General features: G+C 57.4%; 2 protein-coding genes across 6 annotated transcripts in view; one reads left to right on the top strand and one right to left on the bottom strand.

Moving 5' to 3' along the window:
- The window catches only part of MEGF6 (multiple EGF like domains 6), a 70,545-nt gene extending 69,482 nt beyond the window's left edge, over window positions 1–1,063 (top strand). For all 5 annotated transcript variants that reach the window (XM_064281133.1, XM_064281132.1, XM_064281131.1 and 2 more), the window contains one exon: window positions 360–1,063. In XM_064281133.1, coding sequence (XP_064137203.1) covers window positions 360–427 — 68 coding nt within the window. In that variant the 3' untranslated portion in view covers window positions 428–1,063. The remainder of the gene's footprint in view (window positions 1–359) is intronic.
- A 9,509-nt stretch (window positions 1,064–10,572) lies between these two features.
- ARHGEF16 (Rho guanine nucleotide exchange factor 16) lies at window positions 10,573–27,292 on the bottom strand. The gene is made up of 14 exons (XM_003413503.3): window positions 26,720–27,292; window positions 24,479–24,524; window positions 23,290–23,459; window positions 21,609–21,665; window positions 20,943–21,103; window positions 17,062–17,214; window positions 16,786–16,915; window positions 16,031–16,105; window positions 15,661–15,753; window positions 13,849–14,000; window positions 13,251–13,439; window positions 11,881–11,954; window positions 11,227–11,328; window positions 10,573–10,721 (listed from the first exon to the last, which is right to left on the bottom strand). Exons 1-14 carry the CDS (start codon window positions 27,290–27,292, stop codon window positions 10,582–10,584), a joined length of 2,115 nt encoding a protein of 704 aa, XP_003413551.1. The 3' UTR covers window positions 10,573–10,581.
- Window positions 27,293–27,734: the final 442 nt, after the last annotated feature.

Here is a 27,734-nt window from a genome sequence, read left to right as displayed (position 1 = left end):
TCCAGACCTTGGGTTCTCTATTACCAGCTTTCCTGCTCCCTCCTGCCTTGTAGTCCTTGCCCCAGGGCTGGTGCACCCCTTTAGTCTCATTTTGTTTTATGGGCCTGTCCAATCTTTGGCTGAAGGGTGAACCTCAGGAGTGACTTCATTACTGAGCTGAAAGGGTGTCATGGGGCCATACTCTAGGGGTTTCTCCAGTCTCTGTCAGGCCAGCAAGTCTGGTCTTTGTGGACTCCCAGAATTTTGACCTCAGAGATGAGGGCAGGGCCAGTGCTGGGCAGGGGGAGGTAGGGAGAAGGGGGAGGCGGGCCCCTACCCCGGCCTGGGGCTGATGCCCTCCTTTCCCCTCCACCCCGCAGCAGCCACACACCCAGCCTCCCACAGCCCGTCATCCAGGCCCAGCGACAGGGCAGCAGTGGACCAGTAGTTCTGAGGCAGCACTGGCTGAGACCCCACCTCCCACATTCTGGCCGCGGGGACCCAGGGGCTTTGGTGATGGCTGAGGGTGCTCCATGAACCCAGGACTCCGGCCCCGGCCTCAGGGGCACAAGCACCTTCTCTCCGGAGGACTGTGGACAGATGTGGCTGCCTGCTTCAAGGAGGGCTACCCATCGGGGGAGGGGGCCCCACCTGGCCTGGGTCCAGCAAGTGGACAGGCCTCTGACCACACCAGGTGCTCTACATGCCAGTGCTGAGGAAGCCCTGTCCTGCCCAGCCCCGCCCCGCCTGCCCTGGCCCTGGTCAGGACGAAAGGCAGCTGCCCTGGTCAGGACTGAAGGCAGCTGTGGGGGCAGGTGTGGCCCTGCCATCAGAGCAGGTTCAGCTGGTGCTAGGCCTGGGACTGCTGCAGCTCGGCCGGACGTTTACCTGGAAATATAGCCCACCCCGTATTTATGTAAAGGTATTTATGGGCACCGGTACCTGCCCTCTGTGCCCCTGGAAGGTTGCCCAGTCTCCTGGCCCAGCCCAGGAAGCCCTGACTCAGGACTGCAGGCCCTGGGGTCTCCAGGTGACCAGCTTGGCTACCGTGTAAAACTCACCAAGTTAAAGGAGCAACAGCTTCCTTTGAGCCTGTGTGTTTGCTGATGACGTGGACAAACCCACATTTGGCCCCTGCTCCTCCCAGGGAGGGGAGGTGGGGAGGCTGCAGTAAAACTGGGGCTTATCCCTATTCCTGGTGCTGTGGAGACAAACGCTGGGGCTGTTCCCGACGAGGTGGATGGATCTACGAAACATGCTCACGCTGGGATGTCCCAAGACACAGACAGTGCAAGTCTCAGGGCCTGTGCGTGGGAAGAATGGCTGGGAGGGGAGGAGGGCTGGGTCTGAGGGCAGGGCTGGTGTGAGGGGCAGCCTGGGCGGGAGATGCTTTTGGCTGAGCTGGCCCTATCCACCTGTATCCCCATCACACGTGAAAGCAGTGGTGAGAAGACTGCTTGGACCCTGAAGCTGGATGGGGGAACAGGCCTGACCGGCCACTTCTCCTGAGGGCGTGGTACTCACGGGCTGAGGCAGACATAACCTGGGAAAAGGGTTGTGCCCACAGCGAGGCCAGGGAGATTGTCCTGGGCGGGGGAGTCCATGGAGAGGGTAGAGCCCAGGTGGTAACACTGGAGATTCTGCCCTGAGGCTCTTCCCCCACCTCTCACCTGGAGAAGCCTCTGTAGGGTCTGGACTGTAGCCCCCTTTCCTTTCTCCACAATGCCTGCCTTGGTAGCTGATACCCCTAAAGTCATAGAATCTCACCAGGAAAATAAGGAGGGCCCTACCAACCTCAGCTTTCACATGCGAATGAGGTGATTGAAAAGACCATGGAATGGGTCAGGTGCACCCTAGTCATCAAAGTGACATCTTTGACAAAAGAACTGATGCATCTGAATTGCATTGTCAGTGAAGAATATTGAATATACCATGGACTGGCAGAAGAACGAACAAATCTGTTTCGGAAGACATGCACCCAGAATGCTCCTTAGAATTGAGGATGATGGAACTTCATCTCACTTACTTTGGACATGTTATCAGGAGGGACCAGTCCCTGGAGAAGGACACTGTGCTTGGTAAAGTAGAGGGTCATAGAGAAAGAGGAAGACCCTCAAGGAGATGGATTGACACAGTGGCTACAACAATGGGCTCAAACATACGTACTATCGTGAGGATGGCACGGGACTTGGCAGCATTTCGTTGTTATACACAGGGCTGCTATGAGTTGGAGCCAAGTTGATGGCACCTGACAACAACAACTAACGAGCTGAAGCACTTAAATAACAGATGACACGTGAGCACTTCATGATAGAGGAAGCCACGTGAATGGACCACCACATTGAAACTTTAAAATAAACACAATACACATCTCAGAAAGGATAAGGGTGCTTGACTGGCCACGTGAAGGCAGAACAAGCACTAAAAGAAGAACCAGCTGTAACGATGGAGTGTGGAATATACACAAGTTGAAAGAAGAACATGATGGGTAGGTTGAATGGACACAACTGAATAATGGGTTTTCCAGCTCAGGACACCCTCAGGAATAGCAGGAAGGCAAAAGAAATGGGAAATGCAAAGGAAAAGTTAATAGAAATGGGTAAGAGAAGTTCCCAACATTCATCTTCTCATTCTGTTGTTGTTAGCTGCTCCTGAGTCAGCCTCCAACTCATGGCGACCCCATGCACAACAGAAGGAAATGCCACCTGGTCCTGCACTGTCCCCATGATTGGTTGTGGATCAGACCATTGTTATCTATAAGGTTTTTTTTGGCTGAGTTTTGGAAGTAGATTGCCAGGCCTTCCCTCCTAGTCTGTTTTAGTCTGGAAGCTGGGCTGAAATCTGTTCAGCGTCATAACAATATGTAGGCCTCCACCGACAGACAGATGGTGGCTGTGCGTGAGGTGCATTGGCTGGGAATCAAACTCACATTTCCTGCACAGAAGGCAAGAATTCTACCACTGAACCACTAACCAAAACCAAACTCACTTCGCTGAGTCGATTCCAACTCTTAGCCACCCTATAGGACAGAGTAGAATTGCCCCCCAGGGTTTCCAAGGAATAGCTGGTGGATTTGAACTGCTGACCTTTTCTTTAGCAGCTTGAGCTCTTAATCACTGCACCGCCAGGGCTCCACCCCCTCATCTTCTAATTAAAAAAAAAAAAAAAAACTTTTGCCATTGAGTTGATTCTGACTTATAGTGACTCTATAGGACAGATTAGAGCTGTCCCATATGGTTTCCAAGGCTGTAATCTTTATGGAAGCAGACTGCCACATCTTTCTCCCACAAAGCACCTGGTGGGTTCAGACCACCGACCTTTCAGTCAACAGCCATGTGCTTAACCACTGCACCACCAGGTCTCCTTAATCTTCTAATAGAAGCCCAGAAAAAGAGAAGAAAAAACAATTGACATGAAGCAATAAACAAATAAAAAGTTATCAGATTTAAAGGTGAGTGATCTCAGATGGAAGGGTTCAAAGGGCAGAAGAGAATTGATAAGAAAAAACCACAGTGTAAAGAACTTTAAGAACATCAGGGACAAAAAAATTCTAAAGGTCCCGGAGAAAAAGCGGATTAGGAGTTACATTGACATTAGACTTCTAGAGAAACACTGAAAGCAAGAAACCAGTCATGTTCTATTTTCAAAGTGCTGAAGAAAAAATTTTGAAACTTGAATTTTATATTCAGCTAAACTATCATTGAAGAGCTAAGTCAAATAAAGATCTTCTTGGGTCTACCACATAAAAATCTTCTTTGAAAATGCTCTTAGGGGAAGTTCTTCAGCGAGAAGGGAAAGAAATCCAGGAGGGTGCCATGAGCTACGTGGTCACCACATTCCCCACATAACTTAGTAATTAGAAGAATCAAAATATTGATGTTGATCCACAGCTGAAACTGCAGATACCACCACCGGGGAGGAGGGTGTGTGCTAAGGCCCCTGTCCTGTTTGGTGAAAGAGACCCCGATAAGCTACAGAAAGTGATTAGGCAAATACACGTAAGTGCGGATCTTAACTGGATACGTAGCTGTAACCACCACAATGCAAGTGATTTGTGATCAGCTTCTAAACCTAGAGGTTGGCGATTCTAACCCACCCAGTGGCGCTGTGGAATAAAGGCTCGGCAATCTGTTTACAGCCAGAATGCTCATTAGCAGCAAGGATGGCGAGACTATGTCTCACATACTTTGGATATGTTATCCAAAGGGACCAATCCCTTCAGAAGGACATCCTGTTTGGTAAAGTAGAGGGTCAGTGAAAAAGAGGAAGACGTCAATGAGATGGACTGACACAGTGGCTGCAACAATGGGCTCAATCATAACAACAGTCATGAGGATGGAGCAGGACTGGGCAGTGTTTCCTTCCGTTGTACACAGGATCACTGAGTCAGAACTGACTCAGTGGCACCTAACAACAACAACAACCTGCTTACATAAAGATTACAGCCAAGAAACCCTACAGATTAGTTCTACTCTGTAACACATGGGGCTGCCATGAGTTGGGATCAAGTCAACGGCAACTGGTTTGTGTTTTTGGTTTTTGAACTACATCAGGAATACTGGTAGGATGTTCAACTTTTAAACCACCTGGAGGAAATTTGAACTATTCAATGGAAGGCAGAAAAGGAGGGAAAATAAAGCATAATAAAAAGAAACTAGGTCAACCAACTCTAATAGTAATTACAATAAATATAAGTGTTTACAAATGGTTTGATGAACAAAAGACAGATCCCTAGACTGCAGTAAAAATAATCCATCCGTATGTTGACTATAAAAGACATTTAAATGGATAGAAATATAAATAAATCAAAGCTGGGGTTGCAGTTTTAATATTTACAGTTGGAAAGCATCATGAGTTGCTTATATAAATCTGTATGCCCATAACAATGAGTCTGAAAAATACATAACACAAGGATGGACATAATAGGTGGAAATGAATAATGATAACTTGGGATTTCAATGCACTCTTTACAAACACTAATATGTTTAGCAAGCAAGATGCAAGCAATGATGAAGTTTGAATAAGCTTTAACATACATACATCATCTATGTTTATCTGTCTATAAACTTTATGGCATCCTGGTGGTGCAGTGGCTAAGAGCTTGGCTGCTAACCAAAAGGTCGGCAGTTTCAATCCACCCTCCACTCTTTGGAAATCCTATGGGGCAGTTCTACTCTGTCCTGTAGGGCTATGAGTTGGAATCGACTCGACGGCAACAGGTTTGGTTCTTTGGTTTTATGTAAACTTTATACTCAGCAAATGGAGAATATATATTCTTTTTAGCATAATGGAACAATTAACCAAACTGAAAGTTGCTTCTTTGGAGACGAATAAGAAAGACAAAGCATTAGCAAGACTGATGGTGGGGGAAAAAAAAAAAATGCAGTGAGAAGGACTGAGAATTAACCACAGATACAATAGAGATGAAAACATAGAAAAGGGTTATTATGAACTACCGTATGCCATTAACTTTGACAACTTAGAGAAATGGATGAATTTCTGGAAAAATATAAAATGCTAGGACTGGTATGAATAGAAATAAATTCTAATAAACCAATAAATTAAGTAAATGCAGGTAGTAATTGAAGACCTCCACTTCTACCCTACCCCAATAATCCTAGGTACAGATGTTTATATAGGTGGTTGTACCAGACTCTCAAGACACCCGTGATCTTACCTAATATGAGTTGTTCCAGAAACTTGAAATAGTGGGAAGGCGAGTCAACTCATTGAATGAGACCGGTATGATCTTGGTTCTAAAACTGAGTGAGAACATTACAAGAAAAGAAAATTACAGACTCAGTTTGTGTATGGAAAAATCCTAAATAAAAAAATTAGCTACTCAAATAAAAATGTTTAAAAATATCAACTTGATCAATTGTGGATAATCCGAATACGAGGACAGTTTAACATCAGAAAATATGCCAGCGTACGTGGACTAGAAATCTGATGGTTTGTCCTGACAGAAGCAGAAAGAGCATTCAATACAGTTCAATGCCTGTTTAGGATACAAATTCTTGGAAAACTGGGTACAGAGAGGATCTTTCTTCACGATGGTTCAAGGCAAGAATCTACTGTAAACATCCTGTTGAATGAGAAACAAATGAATTCAAGTCTCTCTTTAAATGACACCATCTCCGAGATGCCTTCTGTGACCCCAATTAAATATCATCCCTCGCTGCTGTCTTTCCTGCCCCACATTATTTTTCTTCACAGCCCTAATATTGTATCCTGTGTCTTTTTGTTTGACTGTCCTTCCCCATTAAGGCACAAAATCTGGACAGCCAAGGGCTTTGGTTGCTTCACTATGTGACCACTTGGAGTGAGATCCTATTAAGTAGGGACCCAAACATTTGTTGAATGAATAAATGAATTCCCACGATGATCAAGAGGGGGGCAGTGGCAGTTCAGTGGTAGAATTCTCACCTTCCATGCAGCCATTACCCATGTGTCTGTGGAGGCTTGCGTGTTGCTATGATGCTGAACAGGTTTCAGTGGCGCTTCCAGACTAAGACTAGGAAGACAGTCTGGCATACTACTTCTGAAAATTAGCCAAAGAAAACCCTATGGATCACAACAGTCTGATCTGTAACCAGTCACAGACATGGTGTAAGACCAGGTAGCGTTTTGTGCAGTTGTGATTGGGGTTGCCATGAGTTGGGCGCCAACTGGACAGCAGCTAACAACAACAAAAATCAAGAATCAGAGGATGTCTCATTATCACTCCCTGCCCAGTAGAGTTCTGAAGGCCCTGGTCAATACTGTCAGATAAGAAGAAACAAGAGGTATAAAGATCCAGGGGGAAGAGAAACCTATCTTGGCTTACCAGGGATATTATTATCTCTACAGAAAACACAGAAGGGCCAGGAGACATTATTACAACTCATAAGAATTCAGCAAGGTTGATAGATGAACCTATAAAAGATTAACCTATAAAGTCAATAGTTCTTCAACACCAGCAATAACCAGATGTCCATACACCCCCTTCTCCCAGGGCCATGGGGATCTACAAGACAGAACACAAAATAAGATACCATCCAATATAGCAATGAAACCCAGAAAGTATCTCGGGAGTTCATCTGGCAAAAGAATGCATGAGGCCTTCATAGAACTTTCAGACCTGGAAGAAGGCCTGAACAAATGAAGTGTCTGACTAGTGTTAAGCCAAAACACCAAACGCTTTGGCGTTGACTCAATTCCGACTCATAGCAACCCTATAGGACAGAGTAGAACTGCTCCACAGGGTTTCCAAGGCTGTAATCTTTACGGAAGCAGACTGCCACATCTTTCTCCTGAAAAGTGACTGTTGAGTTTGAACCACTGACCTTTTGGTTAACACCTGAGTGCTTAACCACTGTGCCACCAGGGCTCCTTTAACCAGTGTCAGGGAGGACCATTTGACATTGTAAAAATGTCACCCCTAGTCAGTCTTTAAGTCTGTTCCATCAAAGAACCCCTGACGGAGTTCACAGGGGATGCCTGGAAGAAGCAATCTGCAACGTCTAAAAGGCCAAGGGTTTGACATCAAGAACAAGGAAGGATGGTGACAAATCCATAAGCAGAGAGAGGGAGGCGAGGACATGAGTGTTCACAGGACATAGCCTCCCTAAGACCAAGGAGAACAGTTGGGGAGTCATGGGTCCTGAGTGACGCTGAGGAGGTAGAAGCAAAGTGGTCAGCCCCTGAGCCCCAGAGCAATGGGCAGCATTAATACTTTTGTCCTGAGAACCTACCAACAATGCCGCTTCTAGACACCAGGGGGCACCCAAGGATGCAGAGGGCATGGAGAGACCCAGGAACAACCCAGCAGAATGGACAGGTCAAGTGCCTTGAATGCACATAGTGGTGGAATGTTCCGGAGTGATCAGAACTGTACAGAGTAGTAGCACCGGTAGGTCCTAAAAACCGTGTTGAATGAGACAGAAATTAGGATGAAGTCAACAGCACACACCCCCCCGCCACCCCACCAAAGGACATGATATTTTTTACAAGGACACCCAGGTGTTTGAGGAAGCACATCAAACACATGGAGGTGTCTGTAGAAGGGAGAGGTGGGCAAAAGGGAGTGCTCACTGAAGCCCCCACCACCGCTGAGTCCCATTGCTGATGGCTCAACACTATGTACCTTGCACCCCCCTCCCCAGGAAGGGATGGGTGGCCCGTCCAGCCTGTGACATTTATCCTGGTCCTTATGCTTGGCATCTGGGTCTCCATGACCCACCCACACTTGCTCTTCTTCCCAGGAGGCTGCTCTTCCTGCCCAGGTCATCTCTGTGGGGGGGATGGGGGTGGGGATCTGGCTCTTCTCATTCACCCTGAGCCTCAGCCTGCCCAACAGCCCCAGCTCCCCACCATCCCCATGGCCCTGCAGACGTTCATCCACTGAAGTGCTACTAAGCTGGCCAGAAAGGCCCGGGGTGGGGGGGTGTATGGACACCAGGGCATTGCCCAGTCATGCCTCGTCCACCAGGGCCCAGCACTGGGCACAGCGCTGCCGTGGGTGCTCTGGTGGGCCTTGCAGCTAGCCCCAGCACCCCCACTCCCTCACTGTCCTCCAGGCTAAGCATTTTAAACCCATTGCGTATGAGAAAGATTCTTTTCCCCACTTAGCAGATGAGGACACTGGAGCCTAGAGGGTACTGCTCAAGGTCACCTAAGGTCTGCCCAAGGTCACTCAAATGAGCACAGGACAGATTCCAAAAAGTGGCTGCAGTCAATGGCCCTGCCTCCGAGACTTGCCAAATCCACTCTATTCCATTGACTAAAAACGTCCTAAAACTGTACTTGGCTGAGAATGAATGGAGGGCCCCCCTGGAGCTGCGGGGTAGCGGTTAGACTGAAGCCTTAGGGTCACAACAGCACCTGGTTTACACAAAGTGCTGCCTGCCCGCTCCTGCCAGAGGTCCTTCTCCCCCCACCTCGCTGCCAGCTTGAGCTCTGGGAGGAGAGCAAGAGGTAACCAGCTCACAGGTGGGGAAACTGAGGCCGGGATCTCCTTCCGTTTTGCCTGGGGGAGTGGGCGGGGCTCGGCCAGGTCTCCAGGGACCATGCCTCTTCCCGAGATGTGGCCCTGCCGCATTTTGCACAGCAGCGCAGCTGCCCTCGTGCGGCTCTGAGCCAGACTGCCGCCCCTGTGACAGGCTTGGGGGTCGTGGGGACAGGAGCTGCCACCACTCCTTCCTGGTGCTGGTATCTTAAGGCACCTGGGCCTGTGGGTGGGGCTCAGGGAAGCCCCACCCCTTGCTCCACCCACCACTCTGTCCACTCCCACTACAGGCTTCTCTTCATACCTGGGGCCATGGGTGGGGTTCAGAGAAGCCCCACCCCCTTTGCTCGACCCATCACCTCAACCTCTCCCACACCTATCTTCTCCCCTTCATCCTTTGCAGGGTTCAACAAGCCAACCCCAGAGTAGGGGTGGGGGCAGTGAGCAGGCCTCCCAGCGTCACCCACTTCCAGTTGGCTTGGATTTCAGAATAGAAGCAGGGCCCCATCTTGTGACGCAGAAGGTCTGGGAGAGTTTTCAGGAGCATGCTGGGTGCCCTCACCCAACCACAGCACTATCCAGGCCGAAAAAGTCCAGGAGCCTCAGTAAAGGGCATGAAGGGCAGGGGAGGTGTTGCGTCCTGGGATGGCAGGCCCCAGTCCTCCCCAGCCTGGCCCAGCAGCCTCCCCTCCCCCCAGGCACAAATGCCACCTCTCCTGGGAAGCTCTTCCCCGGACCAGGCTGCTGACCAAGCTCCAAGGGCAAGCCGACCTGCCTCTGCATCTGCAGGTCCCATGGGGTCCTGGGTAGGGGGCTTGGTGGGGGAGGCCATGAGGCCCCTGGTCAGCCTTTGGTCCTTGTAGCACGTATGTGGGCCCTGCCTGTGGTGATGTGATAGGTCACAGGTAAGACAGAGCCAGGGGCAAGTTCTGGAAGACATGCAGGGGGGCCAGCCCCAGCCTGGGGCACCTAGCACTGGGGTGACCTCATAAAGAGTCCCAGTCCCAGCCCAGGGCACCCAGCACCCAGGTGACCCCATACAGGGGCCTGTCCCGGCCCGCACTGGGACACAGATGGTTGTGGCCTTTGCCTCGCTCTGATTGACTGTGGAAATCCAGGTTTTAAAGAAATACTTTAATGTCTTTGGAAACCTCAAAGATACAATTCCCAGGCTGGCCTTGCAGACCCCCTCCATGGCTGGCCCTCGTCTGGGATCATGGGGCAGCCCTGGGCACTGGGCAGAGCGGGAGGCCTCCTTGTACTGCATGGGTTGGGGGAGCAGAAGGGCATGGGCCCCATATTGTCCTCTCGGATCACCCCATAACCCCTTGGGGTGTAGGGCCAGGAGGGCCAGACCCTGGGCAGCTGGGAGATGGGGGTGGGGGGAAGGAAGTGGTGGTGGGGCCCAGGTGTGCTCCTCCAGCTGGACTTGCAGAGGTGAGACCTGGCGTGGCCTGGCCCATGACCACCTGGGAGTGCCTCCGAGGAGGGCAATGTGGATCTTCCCTGTGAAGTGTTCGGAGCAGGGGCTTTGGGAAGACCCAGGCACTGGGGCAAGCCATGTACTCCTTGGAACCCAGTCTGCAGCTGCAGCTCCAAAGGTGCCTAGTGACTGTCTACACGTCTGTCTCCACGCGTAGCCGCTCCATCCTACGCATATTGTCCTCCACGGCCACGCGGCTGGTGATGGAGCGGGCAAAGTCCTCGGGGAACCAGCCGGTCTCCCCATCCCGCAACCGCTCACCATACAGCCAGCCTGAGTGGAAGGAGGGCTGGTGAGAGGGGCCTGCCCTGGATGTCGGCATCCCAGAGCCCCTGAGCTGCTGTTCCAGAGGACACCAGCCCTGCCGCCACATGGGAGAAATGGGGCAGAGGTGACCAGTGACAGACTTGGGCACCAGCTCTTCTGTGCACAGCGTGGTTATGGGGAAGGAGGTGGGGGCTGAGTCCATCCCATTCAGCTCCTACCAGAGCCCTGGAAGGAGCTGCCACTCCCAGGCTGAGGGGCGCTCCCAAGGAGCAGTGGAAATCCCTCTCCTCCCAGCCTAAGAGACAAGACTGACAGAGAGCCAACTGTGACTGTTGATGGGGACATGAGAGCCCCCGTTTGGAGGAGTCCCGAGGGATGCTGCCGCAGGGTCTTCGGTAAAACCCCGAGATTGGCTATAATACCTGCTGCCCACCCCTGCTTACAGGGCCCTTGCCTGAGCCCCAGAGGCTCCTTCAGCCCCGCCGCCTCCCACAGCCTCTGCCATCCTCACCGTCCTCCTTCTCCAGGACCAGGACCACGTCTGCCTGCTGCAGTGACACCTCGTCCGCCTGCTTGGCGAAGTAGGCCTTGGTGACCTCCACCTGCAGCAGGTCTGGGGGGTGGGGAAGAGGTGTCAGTTCCAGGACCACCAGGGGAGAGGCCCCAAGAACTCTGCATCTCCCTGAGTAGGGCAGAGTCCACCCCTCTCTACACAGAAGTGGGGAGGGAAGGATGGCTGCCAGCCAACATGTCTAGGAGCTGAGTCCCAGTGGGGCTGGGGAGCCTCTGGGAGTCCCGGCACACAGAGAGGTGGCAGCTTACTGACTGCAGGCTAAAGTGGCCCCTCCAGAGGCTGTGGGACAGGCTGCTTCCACTTTTGGGGCCAAAGCTCTTGGCCTCTAAGGTGACAAACCTAAGGACCAGCAGCCCTATGGCATGAGCTTCCGTTTCCCCAGCTACTAGACACAGAGTGATGTTCTCTCCCACTGCAGATGGGCAAGACCCTGAGAAGGGCTGATGATAAAGAAAGAGGCAATACTCAGATACCTTGGGCTGGGGTCTAAGCATGCCAGTGTTCCCTCACCTGGGCAGGCTGCCCTGGACTCAGGCGTGGTGGAGACAGAGGGCTGGGAAAAGGGTTATGTGCCCCTGTCCCCCAACTCACCTCCTTTGTTGGCATGGTCTTGCCACTGTTTCTCCCTATGTCTCAGTGCTGTGATCCACCGTGCCCGGTCACTCCTGGGGACCAGAGAGAGCGCGAGTGAGGCCCCGAGGCTAGCCTGGCTTTGGCTTTCCCAGAGGGGGACCCTCAACTCAGCCCTCCACAGGTCACTTCCTGTGTGGCACAGCAGGAAGACAGGTGGGGGTCCCTCGGCTTCCCATCGGGAGTCCTTACTGTTACAGCCACAGAACTCCAGGGTTCCTGTCCCTTCCCTGGGAATGGCTGGGGGTGTGAGAGTGTGCTACCCACAGCCCTTGGGTGGGATGGGCACCAGGGGTGGCGTGAGGATGCTGAGGAAGGTGGTACCATCCAACCTCCCCCAGCACTCCCTGCCCAGCATCCCCTGTGGGCGGGGCTTGAGCCAGGTGTTCCACGTGGATGCCTCCTCAGACCTTCTGAGGGCCCCTGTGCTTGGGCCGTCTCCCCACCACACATCAATGGTGCTGGGACATAGAAAGGACTGGTCACAAGGCGGGCCAGGAGCAGGGCAGCTTCGTCCCAGGCAGGCCACTCCCAAGTCATACTTGCCCAGGGTTATGGGGCTAGGTGGCAGCTGCAGGCCCAGAACCCAGCCCGCCGGCCCTAGGCGGCCCATTTCCCTGCGCTGGGCCCGAGGCCCCTGCTCCTTGACCATCCTGCAGTTCAACACACTAGCCTCAGTCTCCTGATTTGAAAGGGGGCCTGTGATGGCCCCACAGGAAGGCTTGGAGGAGACATAGGGTACAAGCCTCTTCCTCCCACAATGTTGACAGAACCCTACTGTGTGCCAGCACCTGTTCTACACCCTGGGGGCTCTGCTTTCTTGACACTCCCCTGCCCTGGCTCACTGTCTGCCTTGTTGCTCCTGCCTCAGGGCCTTTGCACAGCCATGCCCTGCTAGGAATGCTCCTGCCCAGGTGTCCATGGTGCCCTCTCTCCCGAAAGTTTTTGACTGAGACCTCACCTTGTCCATGAAGCCTTCACCACCAGCTCCCCCACCTGGCACTCCCTTCCCTGTCTAGTTTTTCCCCTTAGTCCTTACCCATCTCACACACTAGAAAGTTCAGTTACTTGTTCTGGAGGGCAGCTATGCTCACCACTACCCCTCACCACCGGTTCCCCATTATGTACGTGTGTCCTCTCCTTTGAGTGTAAACTGCACAAGGACGAGGCTGTCAGCACTCCCAACCCATCCCTGGCACACACCAGTGCCGGGCACGCAGTAGGTGCTCAGGAGATGTCTGTGGAACTAATGAGGCTGAGCAGATGGACCCCGCCCCGCTTACAGCTGAATGGGTGATGCTGGGAGCTGGGGCCTGAGCAGAGGGCCTTACGCGGAGTCGGCAGAGAGTAGGATCTGCTCCTGGCGGCCCTCGCTGTTGTGCAGCATGGTCACCAGGAAGGTGTACGGCACGGTGGAGGTGCGGTTGCTGCCGCCCGGCAGAGGGAGGTCTGAGGGCTCGATCTTCTGGACCCCAATGTGTTCGATCTGGGCGTAGTCCTGGACTGCATAGCTGTCCTCACTGTTGGGTACAGGCCATTAATCAGATGCTGCAGATGTGGGCTTGGGGCAGGCAGCCTCGGAGCACTGCCCTCCCACTCCATCAGCAGCAGCCAGGGCCTGGCTCCAAAGGGCCGTTCCAGAGGGGTTACCTGCCCACCCTCCACCCCTAGAGCCATGGAGAACAGAGACTGAGCACAGTCAAGTCACCCAGGGTCTTCAGGAACAAGCCAGAGCCAAGCGGAGGGTTGTGTGTCCTCAAGCAGAGGGGCCCAGGCCATGGCCAGGCCAGGCTGGGACAGGGCTCTCCACCCTGAGCTGGCCCCTGACCCCCTCCTCAAGTCCATGGCCAGGGTTGCAGCCTCACTCCCCATCTCAGGGTCACCCCCTCCGCAGTGGGATGCAGCAGCTTTCCCCGGAATCAGGCCCACCTCTTCTTCTTGGTGACCAACAGGACGTCATTGAACAGGAACAGGTAAGAGGTTGGTCGGCTGGCAATCTTTCGGAAGAGTCCAGCATCTTCCACCAGGGAGAGCTCTCCACGCTTCAGCAGCCACCGGGAGGCGGAGATGAGCCCAAGGGACTGGGGACAGGGACGGGGGTGAGCAACTCCCCAAGGGGCTGAGGGTCAGGGTGTGTGGCCCAGAAGGACTGTCCTTGGGCTGCAGCTTGGTAATCAATCCTGTCCTGAGAACAGGTGACCCAGCTTGATGGCCGGGCAGGAGACACAGCTTCATCCAGGCCTCAAACAAAGGGCCATTCAAGTGGCCAGCAAGCTCAGTCAGGCCCCAAGGCTGAGCACCTACTCTATGCTCTGCCCAGGCTGGGCGCAAGGCCTGGTCCAGGGTTCCGCACAGGGGCACGAAGGGCAGCCTGCATGGCTGGCCCTGCTCTGGCATCTGGGGGCCTGTCCTGACCCTGGGCTTCCACACAGCACTCACGCTGGACATGGGGCTGGTGCTGACCTGCCCTCCTGCCTTCAGGGTGGCCCTGGAGTATGCAGTCAATGCAGGAGCTATGTCAGCCGGGCAGGGGGCAGGAAAGATAAGTGAGGCAGACCAAGTGCTGGCAGGGGGTACAGGATGAGGGTGGCCTGAAGGAGGCAGGGGGATCACCGCAGGGCACAGAACATACTGGGCATAGAGTGGGTGCTGGAGGGCTGGGCTGGGATGCTTAGTCACCCAGAATCTGCCAGAAAGGAGGTGAAGGAGACCCAGGAGGGGAGCAGTGCTTTGCAGGCTACTGGGCCAGAGGCAGGTGGGCAGGAAGAATGGGTGGTGGTGGGGGGCAACTGGTTCCCTGCACAAACTCCTTGGCCTGACCCTGCCTGGTCCCTGACCTCACGGTGGCCCCCATTCCCCACCAAGCTTCCAGCCTCCTCACTGAAGTTGGCGGGTCACCTGGCTGACGGATAGGTAAGGCCGGCGCACCGCAGGCAGGCAGCACTGGTGGGGAGGGGGAACACGCCTGATGGGGCAGGGTCCCTTCCAGATGTGCTAGACTGGGGCAGCCAGAATCAAGCCCAGCAGCCTCAGACCCTTGGTTTCTGAGGCACAGCCATTTACAGGTGGGGCCGTCTGCTCCTCACGTGCCCCCCAACCTCCCACAGGAGCCCTTCTGGCAGGGGGTGGAGGTTTGAGTGACCTGGGGCCTAAGGTGGGGCACTGGTCCACTGTCTGGAGTGACCACCCACCCCCTGGACAGCACAGGGATGAGGCCAGCCTGTGGGATCATGGGGGGCCTGGGGAACAGAGGGGTCTGAGCCCTGGCTGCTTGCAAGGGGGTTCTAGGGTAGTCCAGCCCTCCTTCCCCAAGTACCCAAGGACAAGTCCTGGCCTTACAGGGAATTTGGACCCTGAGCTGGGCTGAGGCCACCCTCCCCACTGGTCTTGGGCCAACTGGGGCCTGCTGCCCACCGAGTCCTAGGCTTGGCCACTTGGCCCAGGTCTTCCTCTGCCTGGGCAGCCCTGCGGGTGGGGGGCACAGGCCAGAAAGGGTGGGCTGGGAAGCTGAGCATGTGTGGCCAGGGAGGCAAAGGGACCCTCCAAAGTGGGCCAGAGGCACACCGCTCAATGTGGCAGCTTCCCTACAGGCTTGTGTGCAGCCCTGACCCCTGGGGTGTGACACCTAACACTGCGAGGTCTGACCCTAGCCTTTAGGCCCAGGACGGCAGGAAGCCAGGCCTGGGAGAGGCCCTGGGAAGGCTGGGGAGGGGGGATGGGCAGCATGAATTGCCAGCTCACCTTGATCTTGCCGAAGTCGAGCTGCTTGTTTAGCGTGTACATCTGCTCGGTGCGCTCCATCCTGCGTGCACCCTCGTTGCATTGCTTCACCAGCTGCCAGGCAGGTGCATGGGTGATGTGCGTGGGCAGGGGGTAGGGCGTCCCACTGCCCATCTGCCCTGGAGGGGGAGCTGGGCACGATCCTAGTCCACCGATGGACTGGGGTGAGCTCCACTCTTGCTCTGGGTCTCAGTTTCCCCATCGATACCATGGAAAGCTTGGGATGGATAATCCAAGACCCCTTCTGGCCCCTTTCCTCAGTGTCTACACACCCCACAGGTGGTGGAGGGAGATAGAACCTGGGCCGGCCCCTGCCTAGACCCCGCCTCACCTTGCTGATGGCCTTCAGGGCGCGGCTAGCAGCCTTGTACCTCTCTGGGTGGCCCTGCGTCTTGAGGCAGAGAGTCTGGAGAGAAGGCACCAACGTGAGGGCTAGAGGCCTGCATGGGGCAGGGGTTCCCTCCAAAACCAGAGCCCACAGGTCAAAGATCAGCCCCCAGGGGTCTCCTGCCAAGCCCCTGGTGCTCCCAGTCCCCAAACCGCCCAACGCTCCAGCCAGGCCAGGCCATGTTGGGTGTGGCCTCTGAAGCTGGCACACCCTCTCTGGGACATCCCTGTCCTATCCTTGGCCCTCTCCATCCAGCCTGGGGAGCTCCCAAGCAGCCTCCATTTCTTCACATCCCCATCTCTGCCCCATGGGCTGACCATGCATGAAAGCCCTGAGCCTCTGTTCTTCACCCCGACATGGGGACGATGCTTGGTGTCCTACCAGCCTCAAGGGTCTTGGGGAAAGAGAGGAGAAAGGGGAGGGGGAGGAGGAGACCCCAGCCCGAGGCCACCTGCGTGCAGGGGTCTGGGCAGCGCCGGTTCTGACTCATCAACGTGGAAACACTGGTGGAGGGAGCACGCAGAGTGCGGGATCAGGGCTGTTACATCAACCGCTTATTATTACTGTTATTAAAGCCAACTCGTGTCCATCACCACTATAACTGAAACAACGGAGATACGCAAAGAGCAGCCGAGCAGCCAGAAGTCAGCACAGCAGGCCCCGAGGTGAGGGCTCTAGCGGGCCCAGCCCAGACTCACGTCTGTCAGGAGGGGCAGCCGGGTTACCCTCTGCATGGGAAGGATGAGGAAGGAGATCATGGGAAGGCCCCCGCACGCAGGCCGCCGCTCGATCTCCTGCAGGGCCTCACGGAAGGCGGCGTTGCTGCTTCTGCAACAGAGGACACGGTGTTCCTGAACCCCGGTAGAAAGCAGGCAGGAGCTAAAGACACTGGGCTGCAAGCAAGAGCACTCAGGAGACCAAGAGTGATCCCTGTCAGAGCCCAGGTTGCCCAGAGCCCCAGGATGGGCACTCACAGCAGCCTCTGCAGGGTGCGCTGCTGGTAGACCTCGTTGGAGCAGTAGACCACATAGGGATGGAAGTGCTGCTCGGCGTGCTCCTCCAGGATGTCACTAATGTCCTCCACGCATACCTGCTCCTTGTGCCGCTGCTCCAGGTCCTCAAAAAACCTGGGGGGGGGGCCAGGGGTGAGGGCGTGGTGCTGGTGGTCCCCTGCCACATGTGCACACACACACATACGCATGCACACACATGCATGAACACACAGTACACACACATACACGAACACGGTGCACACACATACGCATGCATATAATCACGTGTACACGGATATACACATGTACGGATATGCATACACACACACACACAAATATATATGCAGACACATATACGTATTCACCAATGCACACGTTTGCCGGTACATAAACATGCACATACATCAGTATGCACACACACACATGCATACATGTACTTGCACCCACACCGTGCCTGGCAGAGGACAAAACAGGCTCCCAGAGGTGGCCGGGGCTCCGTGGGTCACTGTCTAAGCCGAATGGAACCCCAGATGGGAGCCAGGCCAGTGCTGGGCAGCTGTCCCAGGACTACTCCACGAAAGATCAGCTCTGCAAACCCAAAATAACCGGATGTGTAACCATGGGCCAAACCCAAGACCGTGTTGCACTGGACATCAATTCCGAGGGGAATCAGGACAGAGACCGTGGGTGGAGACCTCATAACTGGAAGCCCCGCCTCCCTTGGTTCCCTGGGCTGTGGAGCAGAACCGCCATGGTCTACCTGGGCCCTACTCGTCTCAGTCCAGCACAGGGCATGGAGACTGAGCACATGGACAAGCCCAGACCCTGTATCTGGCTGGAAAGGAAACTCAGGCCCAGGAAAGGGGAGGGGCTTGCCTGAGGTCAGGGATGTGCTGAGAACTGGGTAATGGGCCTGCCTGGATGGCAGGGTGATGCAGCATGAGGCTGGGACCTGTGGCTGGGACCTCTCCCAATCTCGCAGGGCAGTACTCCCGGGGACCCTCATGGTAGGTGCCACATCCCCATGGGTGGGCCTGCTAGGTAGGGGGCAGAAAGCTGCAAACTGGCCCAGCCTCCGAGCTACCTGGTGCTCACCCCACGCCTTGGGCTCCCAGGGAAGCATCCAGCCCTGTGCCCACCCCTCCACTGCAGAAACAAGCACAGGGATAGAAACTCTGCCCACAAATTGGGGGAGACATAAGCTGCCTAGCCTCCTGGTTAGGCAGAGGGCCTTCCCTGGTACCCTCATCCCTGGGACCCCAAGGGGCTGGGCTCCAAGCATGCAGGAGACCCACCCACTCTGCCAGGTGTGTCCTGCTGTGAGCAAGTTGGCTAAGGGTTGGGGGAGTGGCCTGGCTGGGTGTAGGCTCCTTGGAGGTGCAGCCAGCCTCCACTTCTGGCTGGGCTTCCTCTGGGCCTCCGTGTACATGGACATAGGCCTAGGGAGATGGGGATGGAGCCACTGGACAGGGCCCAGCAGTGCCATGTCATTGTGCAGACCAGAAGGTGCCCAGCCCCAAGGCCTCACCACCCCTCCACGTCAGCAGGGCCCAGTAGGGCAGCTCCCCTCTCGAGGTCTTTGTCCTTTAAGAAACTCTCTGCCCTGATGGCCCCTCAGCCTAAGCCCAGTCTCACCCTGACAGCCGGCACCTCTCTCACAGTCAATTCTGTATTTGGGGTTCCCATGATTTTGCTCCTGGCTCCATTGATTGGATCTGTGTTCCAGACCCAACTGATTTCGCTTAGCCTCATCTGTGGCAGCCTTCCCTGGGGACAGAGGCAGCGAGGCTGACGTCCGAAGGGTGGAGGGCAGAGTCCCCTCGCATGAGACATGGAGGCCAGCCAGGCCCGCCCCTCACCTTCTATCTCCTCTGCAAACAGTTTGACAGCGGCCAGGACGTGTGTGGCGGCAGGACAATGGGATGTGGGGCTGCGCCTTCTCCAGCTGGTGGGCCCAGCCCACACAAGGCCCATACAAGGCGAGGGACAGACTGGTCCTGCCAGCCAAGGCGGACATATGGGGGTGGGGCTGGGAGGAGGCGACAGCTCTCTGATTCTGAGGCTGGCAGAGGTTTCCAGAGCACCAAGGGACCCCCTGCCCCTCACTCCAGTCCACCCTGGACCTGGGGCAGGGCCACCACCTGGTAGTGATCCTATCAGTCAGTACCCCACTGACCATCTGGAAGGCTCAGGCCTCACTCAGTTATCAGGGCCAATGGGGGCTGGGCCTATTGAGGGCCTGGGGGGAGGGGAACCGGGCCTGGCTTGGAGGCGAGTGGGGGTCCCTCAGGCACCCTGTTCTCTGGTCCTCGGCCTGACCCTCCCCCGATGTGCTTCCTGTAGGTGGGCCTGCCTGCTTTGGGAGTGCTCAGGGATGGGACAGCATATCAGTGTCAGAACTGAGGTCCCCATAGACAAGGACCCAGGGGAGCGGGCTCCTCGCTGCCAGATGCAGGGTCAGGTATGTGTGTGTGCGGGTGGGCGGGGTGGTCAGCACCCCAACTGGTGACTTGCAGGTTTCGGGGGCATAAGAAAGGTCTGAGGAGTGGCGGTCAGCTGCTGACCCAAAATAATGCCAATTCTTGGAAGTGGAGGGGGCTCTGCCATGAGTGGCCAGGGGTTGCTGTAGGGCCCAGCACGGGGAGGGACCGGAGTCTCCCCGCTGCCCCCCACCCAGGGACAGTCAGAGGCCCTGCTCAGATCAGAAGAGAGGACAGGTGGGCCCCTGGCCCCCTCCCCCATACTCGGGGGGCACGGGACACGCACAGCAAAGGGCCAGGACCAGGCAGGGGGCAGCTGCTGCCCCAGACCCTCCCCGCCAGGTGTGGGTTAAGAGCTTCCCATGGCAGCCAGTTGCTGAAGCCCCTGCCTCAGGGATGACGGTCACCCACCCCCACCCTGCAGCCTGATATTTCCCCGGGCGGGGGGCCCTCAGGAAACAGATTCCTGGGTGGGGCTCAGCTGGGGTGGGGCTGACACCGATAACCAGCAGCCACCATGTTTGGACAGCGTGCCCTGCCCGTGTGCCAGGCACTGCACCCACCTGATCATGCCACTGACCCTACCCAGTCTGTGTGGTGTCAGCCCATCGGCCTAAGTAAGGAGGCTGAGGCTGGGGAGCTGGATAAGGCCCAGGATCTTTGGGGAACAGGGCAGAGGGGGATGAGCCCACACAATGTACTGTGGGCCTGGGTACTCCGCAGGGTAAACACACATACACACACACAGGCACATGTGGGCCTGCACCCTCCACAGGGTAAACACACACACACCCTCATAACATACACACACGTGGGCCTGCACCCTTCACGGGATAAACACACACAAACACACACACACACTCCTAGGGACCTGAGCCCTCCACAGAGGCACACACACATGTGTGCTCATACACACACGCCTGTGCAAAGCCCGGCCCTCCTCCCTGCGCCCCCGTCCTGCAACCAGAGCCTGTGGCCAGCTCAGGGCCATCAGACTCCACCAGGCAGAACATAACCCAGTGGCTGCAACCTGAGATCGAGTCTGAATCAGGTGAGTGGCCTGGCTCCAGTCCAGCCTGTGGGCCCCACAGGCTGGCCAGCACTAGCCTGGGCTCCCTGCCTGTACTGCAGGCATTGTGGCAGCCCTCTGTGCCCACCAAAAGTGCTCTCTTTGAAAGCACTCCACCGGGAGTGAATGGTGGGGTGAGGGAGCACAGCACCATGACCCCTACAGCGCTGGTGCCCAGCACATCCCTGGGACCTGCTCGCGGTGGCCTCAGGGTCGTAGACACAGATCCAAGGTTTCCTTGCACCCCGACCTTCCACCCTGGGTGCTGGAGGCCCAGGGATTGCAAACATGTGTGGGCCACAGGGTGGGCTCACCTCTGGCTGGCCCCCAGGACATCCAGGATGTTGGAGAAGAGGTGGTGGTGCTCGGTCTGGGTCACGGTGGCCCGCAGCTCCTTGGACTTCAGGAACTCGGCAACCAGGACACCCAGGCTGTGCTGGTAGGAGAACTCCGAGGTCAGGATCTCGAAGATGGCCTGGGCGAGAGAGAGACGCTGGGCCCTACAGCCCACCACAAGCACTCGGTCCCCCAAAGGAACCACCCCGCCCCACAGGGTAGAATGCAGGGGCGTGTTAGGAACGGTGCTCAGACAAGAAGACAATCTGGGGTACAGGGAGAGAGCAGGACACCCAGACAGACAGCTGGGCAAGGCTGACGGGACAGCCACTGTTGCACATAGGCCTGGGGTGGGCCTGCATGCAGGCTCAGTCGCCCACGAGCCATGTGACACTGGGCCAGGATGGCCCCCGACCCATCAAGAAGGGGGTGGCAGTAGCTCCACCTGAGGGCCCTGTGTAGGTCAGGGACATGGAATAGAAGGCTCAGGCCAGGCCTGGCATAGGGAGACACCCACAATGTCACCACCCTCACGGGGGTGCCTGCCCCAGGAGCACTGAGTGGACAGCATTACTGTGTCCATGGTCACCTTCCCCAGGCAGATTGTGTGGCCCACCCACCAGCCTAGACAGTCACCCCCTCACCTCCTGTCTCTTTCGCTCCTCGGCAGGCAGTGTGTCCAGGATGCCCAACTCCACCACCTGAGAGGACACAGCCCAGGAAGGGAACAGAGTGAGCTCCCACCTCCTGTCCCCTCCCTGCCCTGCCCCCCACCGGACCAGAGCCCACAGGGAGAACAGAGGCCCCGGGAAGGCAGGAGCCAGGGTGGACTGTGCAGGGCCACCCAAAGAATGGCTGCAGGTAGGAGTGCTGGGAGACAAGCCACTGGGCTGGCATGTGCTGTCCCTGCTACCCTGTGGAGACCAGTCCCTGCACTGCCTTCGAGGAGCCCGGGGCAGCTCAGGAAAGCGTGATGGCCCCAAGGGAAAGGTTGACACCCCCTGACCTCATCTGCGGGTCTGCCCCAGGGATGGGGAGACAGGAGCCTGTCCAGAAGCCAGCAGAGCTCGTGCCCCAGAATAGGCTGTGAGGGCTCAGCTCCGGGTGGGGCCATGACTCAGATACCACCTGGGCCAGGTGAGTCACCACCCTGCAAGGAGGTACGGCTCACTGCCTGCCCCGGGCCTCTACCCTGCAGACGCCCTGGCTGGAGTGTGGCTTGCTTGGGCCACCGAGCCGTGCCCTCCACAGCTGCATCAGGCCAGGCCTGCTGCACCATCCAGGGTGCCCTCTGCAGGGCTACCCCATTGTACTCAGCTCCTTACCGGGCTGGGAGCCCAGCCCCTCCTGCCTTCCTCCTCTGGCCCTGTGACTCTGCTGAGATCTTTCAGGCTGGTGTCAGAATCTCCCGCAGCTTTCCCGGGCACGGAACCCTGGACCCCACCCCAGACCTGGGGGAGGTAACAGCCCTTCCCCCCAGCTCCCGGAACCGAGATGCATTTGGCAGGTGGAAAAAACCCACGCATTTCCGGATCTCTCCATTTGCTGGAGAGAGACCGCCCACCCTACTCTGGCCTTCCCCAGCTAGAGGTCCCACAGCAATGGCACAGAGCATGGGGGCAGGCACAGCACTGCCCCCCTCAATGGGGATGGCCAACAAAGAGCCCCTTATGCTGCAGACACCCTGGCTGACTTCCCCCACCCAGGGCCAGGCACCACCCACTCGATTGCTATCCCCACCTCACGGCACCGTCAGGGTCTCGGGTCACCAGTCTGTCCATCCATGGCTGCATCCGTGCCCTCTTGGGTACTGCCTGCTGCCTCCCACCTCGCACTTGTTCAGAGCACCAGGGCCCTGCCTCCTACACTGTCCACCAAACCCCCACAGCTACAAAGGTTAGGACGGCATCCTGTTCTCAGATGCAGAAAGGGAGAAGAGAAGGGCAGTGGCTTGGCCGTGGCCCTGGCTCAGAGTCCCAGCCCAGGGCTCACTGCCCTCCCTGGCTGCCGCCTCCTGCCAACCCTCCCAACCCTCTCCTGGTGCGGCCTCTGGGAAGAGGGGGCTTTTGTGCCCCTAGCTCCCGGCAGGTCAGTTTGAGCAGGCACACATGTCGGAAGGCAAACAGGTCCCTCGCTGCTCTCTCCCCAAATGGACTCAGAACGGCAGCATGGCTCTGGGGCACCAGGAGGGAGTGTCCCAGACCAGCCAGGCACTTCCATGGCACTTTAGGGGTGGACCAGGGCCCAGTGGACCACCACAGCTAAGACAGGGTCTGCCACAGGGCTGCCTTGGCCCCTCTTCCTGGCTACCCTCACTGGCCCTACCTCGGGGAGCTGGCTCCAGGTGATCTGTGCAGGCCGGTAGCTCTTGACCACGATGGTGGTGTCCACTCTCTGGGGGCCATTGAGGCTGGCATTGTCCTCAAGCCCATCATCGTCTGACTCATGGCTGGTGTTCAGGCCCCGCTCTCGGATCTCCTGGTAGAGCTGGGGGTCTGCAGAGAGGGGGAGCGTCACCTGTGGGCTGGGGGGCTCTGAGGACTGGTCCCCCTAGAACCCATGGGCTGAGTCCTCTCGAGGGGCCCCCGGAACCCCTGCGAGTGACAGGCAGTGCAGGGCCTCCCAGAACAGGCTGCCCTCGGGCCAGCTGGCTTCCATGGTGGTCAGGGCAGGAGGAATGGTGGCCCCACGCAGAATTTGGCACCTTCAGCCAGGGCCAAGTTGACCAACTGGAATGCCAGAGGGGTCTGGGGAGGCTCTGAGCAGGGCTGTTCCCAGGCCAAGTTCCGTAGGCCCTCTGGCTAGGAGCCCTGAGCCCCTGCAGCAACCCCTTCCTGTCTCCCTCCCACTCCTTGCTCTACAACTCGGCCATCCCTGCCACCTTCCTGGGGACACCAAGATTCTGGGGCAGGCAGGCTGGCAGGGACCTCCTGGATGGACCCTATCATGTCCCCAAACTTCACGATAAAGGTAAACCTCGGCCTAGCCCTCGATGCCCATATCTTCCTGGCCCCTCACACCTGGGAAATGCCCCATTCTGGTCCTACATCTGGTCCTCCCCTGTGGGGGTCCTGCTGGCACCCCATGCTCAGCAGGCTAACATACATCCCCTGGGCCCCCCTGAGACCTCTGTGACTCCCCGCACAGCACCCTGTAGAGGTCTGTGCCCATTTTGCTCAGCCTTGGCCCCTAGCATGGCCACGATGGGCCCCGCACACACATGGGGTGCCTAACAACTGTCTCCTGGGAGCTCTGTCTGTCCCCTGCCCCAGGATTGCATGGATGGTGTCCAATGCAAACATTCTAGACCTTTTCAGACCCATCAGCCCAGTCCTGGGACCTCCAGCCCCTGGAAGCATAAGGATCCCAGTAAGCACGTCCTCTGTGTCACTGAGCCCAGGGCGGTCCTGCAACCCAAGTTAGCCCCAGCAGTGAAGTGGGGGGTGGGGGGGGGCAGCCCAAGGCCAGCTCCCAGTAGGGCCTGAGCCCAGCCCACGTCCACAGCCACACTCACCATCCTTGAAGGAGCCTTTGTGTGCACGTTTCCGCCCTAGCGTCCTCTGCAGCAAATGAGAGACATATACACCACATCAGGGCCGAGGACGGGGTAGGTCTATCGTGATCCCTCTGCTCTGAGCCTAGAGACTCCATACTCCATTTGTGCTGGACATGCAGAAGGTGCTCAATAATCATCTGCACCACGAGGGGTGACTCATGGTCACCAAGCAGGGCCAGGGAGGCTGGGACAAGGTGCAACTGGGGCTCAGAGCAGGCAGGGCAGAAGACTGAGGACTGGTGGATCCAGGAGGGCTGCGTGGAGGAAGAAGCAGGGCTGACCTGGTCATGAGGGATGCTAGGAGAGCAGGATGTGGGGCCTTGGGAGTATGAGTGGGCCTGAAGGGAAGCCCAGTGTAGCACAGGTGTGGCTGGGAGGGGACTGAGAAGGGACACTGGGGCGGCGGCGGGGAGGTGGGATCATGCTACAGACAGGGTCCCTGGGGGCGAGGGACCTGCGATGGCAGGCAAAGTAGGGACTGGCTAGTGAGTGTCTGGCACTCAGCACAGGCCGGGAGCCTGGCAGCTGCTGGAGGAAGGACAGGAGGGTGGAGATGAGTGTGGTGGGCAGGGCTTCGGGAGGCCCCCAGCTAGGTGCCCAGCACTAGTCAGCCCTGCCCGGCTGAGACACACCGTTTCCTCCACATCACAGGTGCTGCACTGGTTCCGGGAAGGCAGGGGCTAATTTCCCCGACAAGCCAGGGCTTGAAACTCCCCATGCTGGTCTGGTATGTGTGCCACTCCCAGCCATGCTGGTCCCCGCGCCCTCAGCCTGCACCCCCGCCCCTCAGGCCTCCTCAGATGTCTGCACCGCCCCCCGCCCAGGTCTCTGCACAGGCTGCGGCCTCTGCCCTCCTGTACCTGCCCCGTCTCTGTCCTTCCTCTGGGACCCTCTCTTGTCCCTGAGGCTGTGAGGGCCCCTCTGATGTGTCCCCCACCCTGGGCGCTTCTAAGAAGCCCAGCTCCGGGTGTGTAGTAGATGCTGAGGAAGCATTTGCTAAAAGCAGGAACCCCCAACGGATGACTGAATGGAGCCTACTGGCCTGGCCTGGGTGGTACAGGGCATGTGGGGTGCCAGTCCCTGGGATGCAGGGACGGCAGAAGAGGTCCTGAGGCGGGTGCTGGACCTAGGCCTCTCAGGCAGGCCTGGAGGAGAAGTCAGTCCCCCCACCCAGCCAGGTGACTTTCTAGACCAAAGACAGTGTTGGCAGCGGGGGCACCGGGGACCCTACCTACAACTTTAGTCGCCCCCATGGCTTGGCCAGGCCACCACTAGGTCAGGGCAGGAGCCATGGGCACAGGAGGCCGAGAAGGGGTGGGGGGCGGGCAGCCACGAGAGTAGACACCACTATTCAGCATGCCTCCTTCCCAGCACCCTGCATGGCCCTTGGCCCCCGTGGCCACACTGTCTCCTCTTGAGACCCCCGCCCCCCAGGTTTTGCCCTTGTCATCTGTACTTACAGATGGTGACGCTGGGGCTCAAGAAGGTTCAGAACTTGCCGAGCTCACTCAGAAGCAAGGCCCCGCCCCAGGTCTTCACAGAGGTAGTGGGTGCCTGGGGCTTCTAGGATGGGCCTGGGCAGGCCAGCATAGAAAAGCCGGGGGGCAGGCCTGCTTCTCTGCTCCACCCCCGAGAAACTTCCGGGCTTTCCCAGGCTGCTGAAGAAGCCCCAGTGGTTCGGTTCTCCTCCCTGTCAGCTTCTGTATCCCATCCCCCACCAGACCCCAGGCCCACCAGGGCAGGAGAACAAGGCAGGGTTGGGTAGGGGCCTGAACTTCATGCACATGGCCTCTCCGCTGGTGGCTCCCTACAAAGGCCAGTCCCGAGCCAGGCAAGGGATGCCGGAGTCCAGAGACGTGGGGACATCTACCCTCCTGGCTGCAGGTGCCTGAGTGCTGGCTGAAGGGGCGTGCAGGCTTGAGCCGGAGGCCCAGCCACTCCTGACCCTGGATGGAGCCCCTCGGGCAGACTGAGCCAGGGCTAGTGCTCCACAAACTTGTCATTAACACTTGCCACTCAGCTAGCCCACCTCAGAGAGGGTTAACGCCGCGGCTGAGAGTGGGGACTCCACAGTGGGGCCTGGGTGAGATCCTTAACCTTCCTCAGCTGCCTCACCCGTGAAAGGGCTACATTTGCACTCGGCATACAGCCTGGCCACTGGGCCCAACTAAATATAGCCAGGCAGGCAGTCCCCCCTACCTTGTGTTTGGTCTGGGCTCGAGCGGGAGGCTGGCTGGGCTCCTCGGCCAGAGCCTGGAGCCGGGGGCTGAGCTGGGTGGGGCCCCCCTCACTGCCCAGCGTCCCTGGGCCCTTCATGGCTGCCCGGTAGGATTGGTTCCGTAGGTTTCTCCTCAGGTTGCCCCCTGAGCCTGCGTCTACATCCAGGTCGTCCAGAGAGAAGCTGGGGCCCGAGGGGAGCCCAGGGCCCCGTCGGACGGCCTCATTGCTGAGCATGGCTGCCCCGAAGCTCTGGTGACGGGCTGGTGCTTTTGCCCTGCTGTGTACGGCCAGGCTCCTGGGGATCAGCTGCTCAGTGCCCATCTTGAGGGCGGCGGGGCTCTGTGTGCTCAAGACGATGGGCCGCGGCTCTATGTCTTCTGGGGGTGCCGGGGCCTCAGGCTCGGAAGTGGTCCTGTCCCTGACCCGCAGGGAGCCCCGGACCATGGGGAGCCCACATGCTGGGTTGCCGTTGGCATCGAGCTGAAGCTCAGAGTGGAAGCGGTATTCTAGGAGCTTCTCATCCAAGGAGCTGTCTGAGTACCGCTGGGACATGCTGGGCAGTCTCAGGGACCTGGGGAGGGACAGGATAGAGGTGAGGGCAGCCCACAAGGGCATTGCTCCCCCACACCTGTCAAACGGACACTGTCCTTCTGCCCACCTGGCCTCACCTGTTCTTCATTGTGTCTACCCTGGTCACAGCTCCCTGCAGCTCCCAGGCCACCATAAGCAAAGGGCGCCATGGCAGCTGGTGGTGGCCAGCCATGAGCACCACCCATGACCATCAGGTGCCTCCCTGGGGCTGAGGGGCTTGCCTGGGCCGGGCACCTGCAGGGTCAGCATTGTGGAGGTCAGGTGGCCAGTTCTCCATCTTCGGGGGTAGAGGCTGGGTCTGCAAGGCCACCCTGCTTGTCTGGTGGGCAGCAGGCCTGCTGAGGAAACCCCCTGAGCTGGGTGGGTGGGTGTGCATGCATGGTGCCTGGGCCCTGCAGACCTG

The sequence above is a fragment of the Loxodonta africana genome, chromosome 3, assembly GCF_030014295.1.
Source record: "Loxodonta africana isolate mLoxAfr1 chromosome 3, mLoxAfr1.hap2, whole genome shotgun sequence".
NCBI classification, from domain to species: Eukaryota; Metazoa; Chordata; class Mammalia; order Proboscidea; family Elephantidae; genus Loxodonta; species Loxodonta africana.
Note: the sequence above shows the minus strand (reverse complement) of the source record. Positions and strands in the feature narration are given on the sequence as shown.

What these genes read in the sequence shown, in the direction of transcription:
- ARHGEF16 (XM_003413503.3), bottom strand. Translation starts at nt 27,292, where the DNA reads ATGTCCCAGCGGTACTCAGACAGCTCCTTGGATGAGAAGCTCCTAGAA. An exon ending in CCCTGAAGGCCATCAGCAAG is followed by an intron (nt 15,754 to 16,030) that starts GTGAGGCGGGGT and finishes CCTGCCTGGCAG; the next exon opens with CTGGTGAAGCAATGCAACGA. An exon ending in GGTCCTGGAGAAGGAGGACG is followed by an intron (nt 10,722 to 11,226) that starts GTGAGGATGGCA and finishes CCTTCCACTCAG; the next exon opens with GCTGGCTGTATGGTGAGCGG.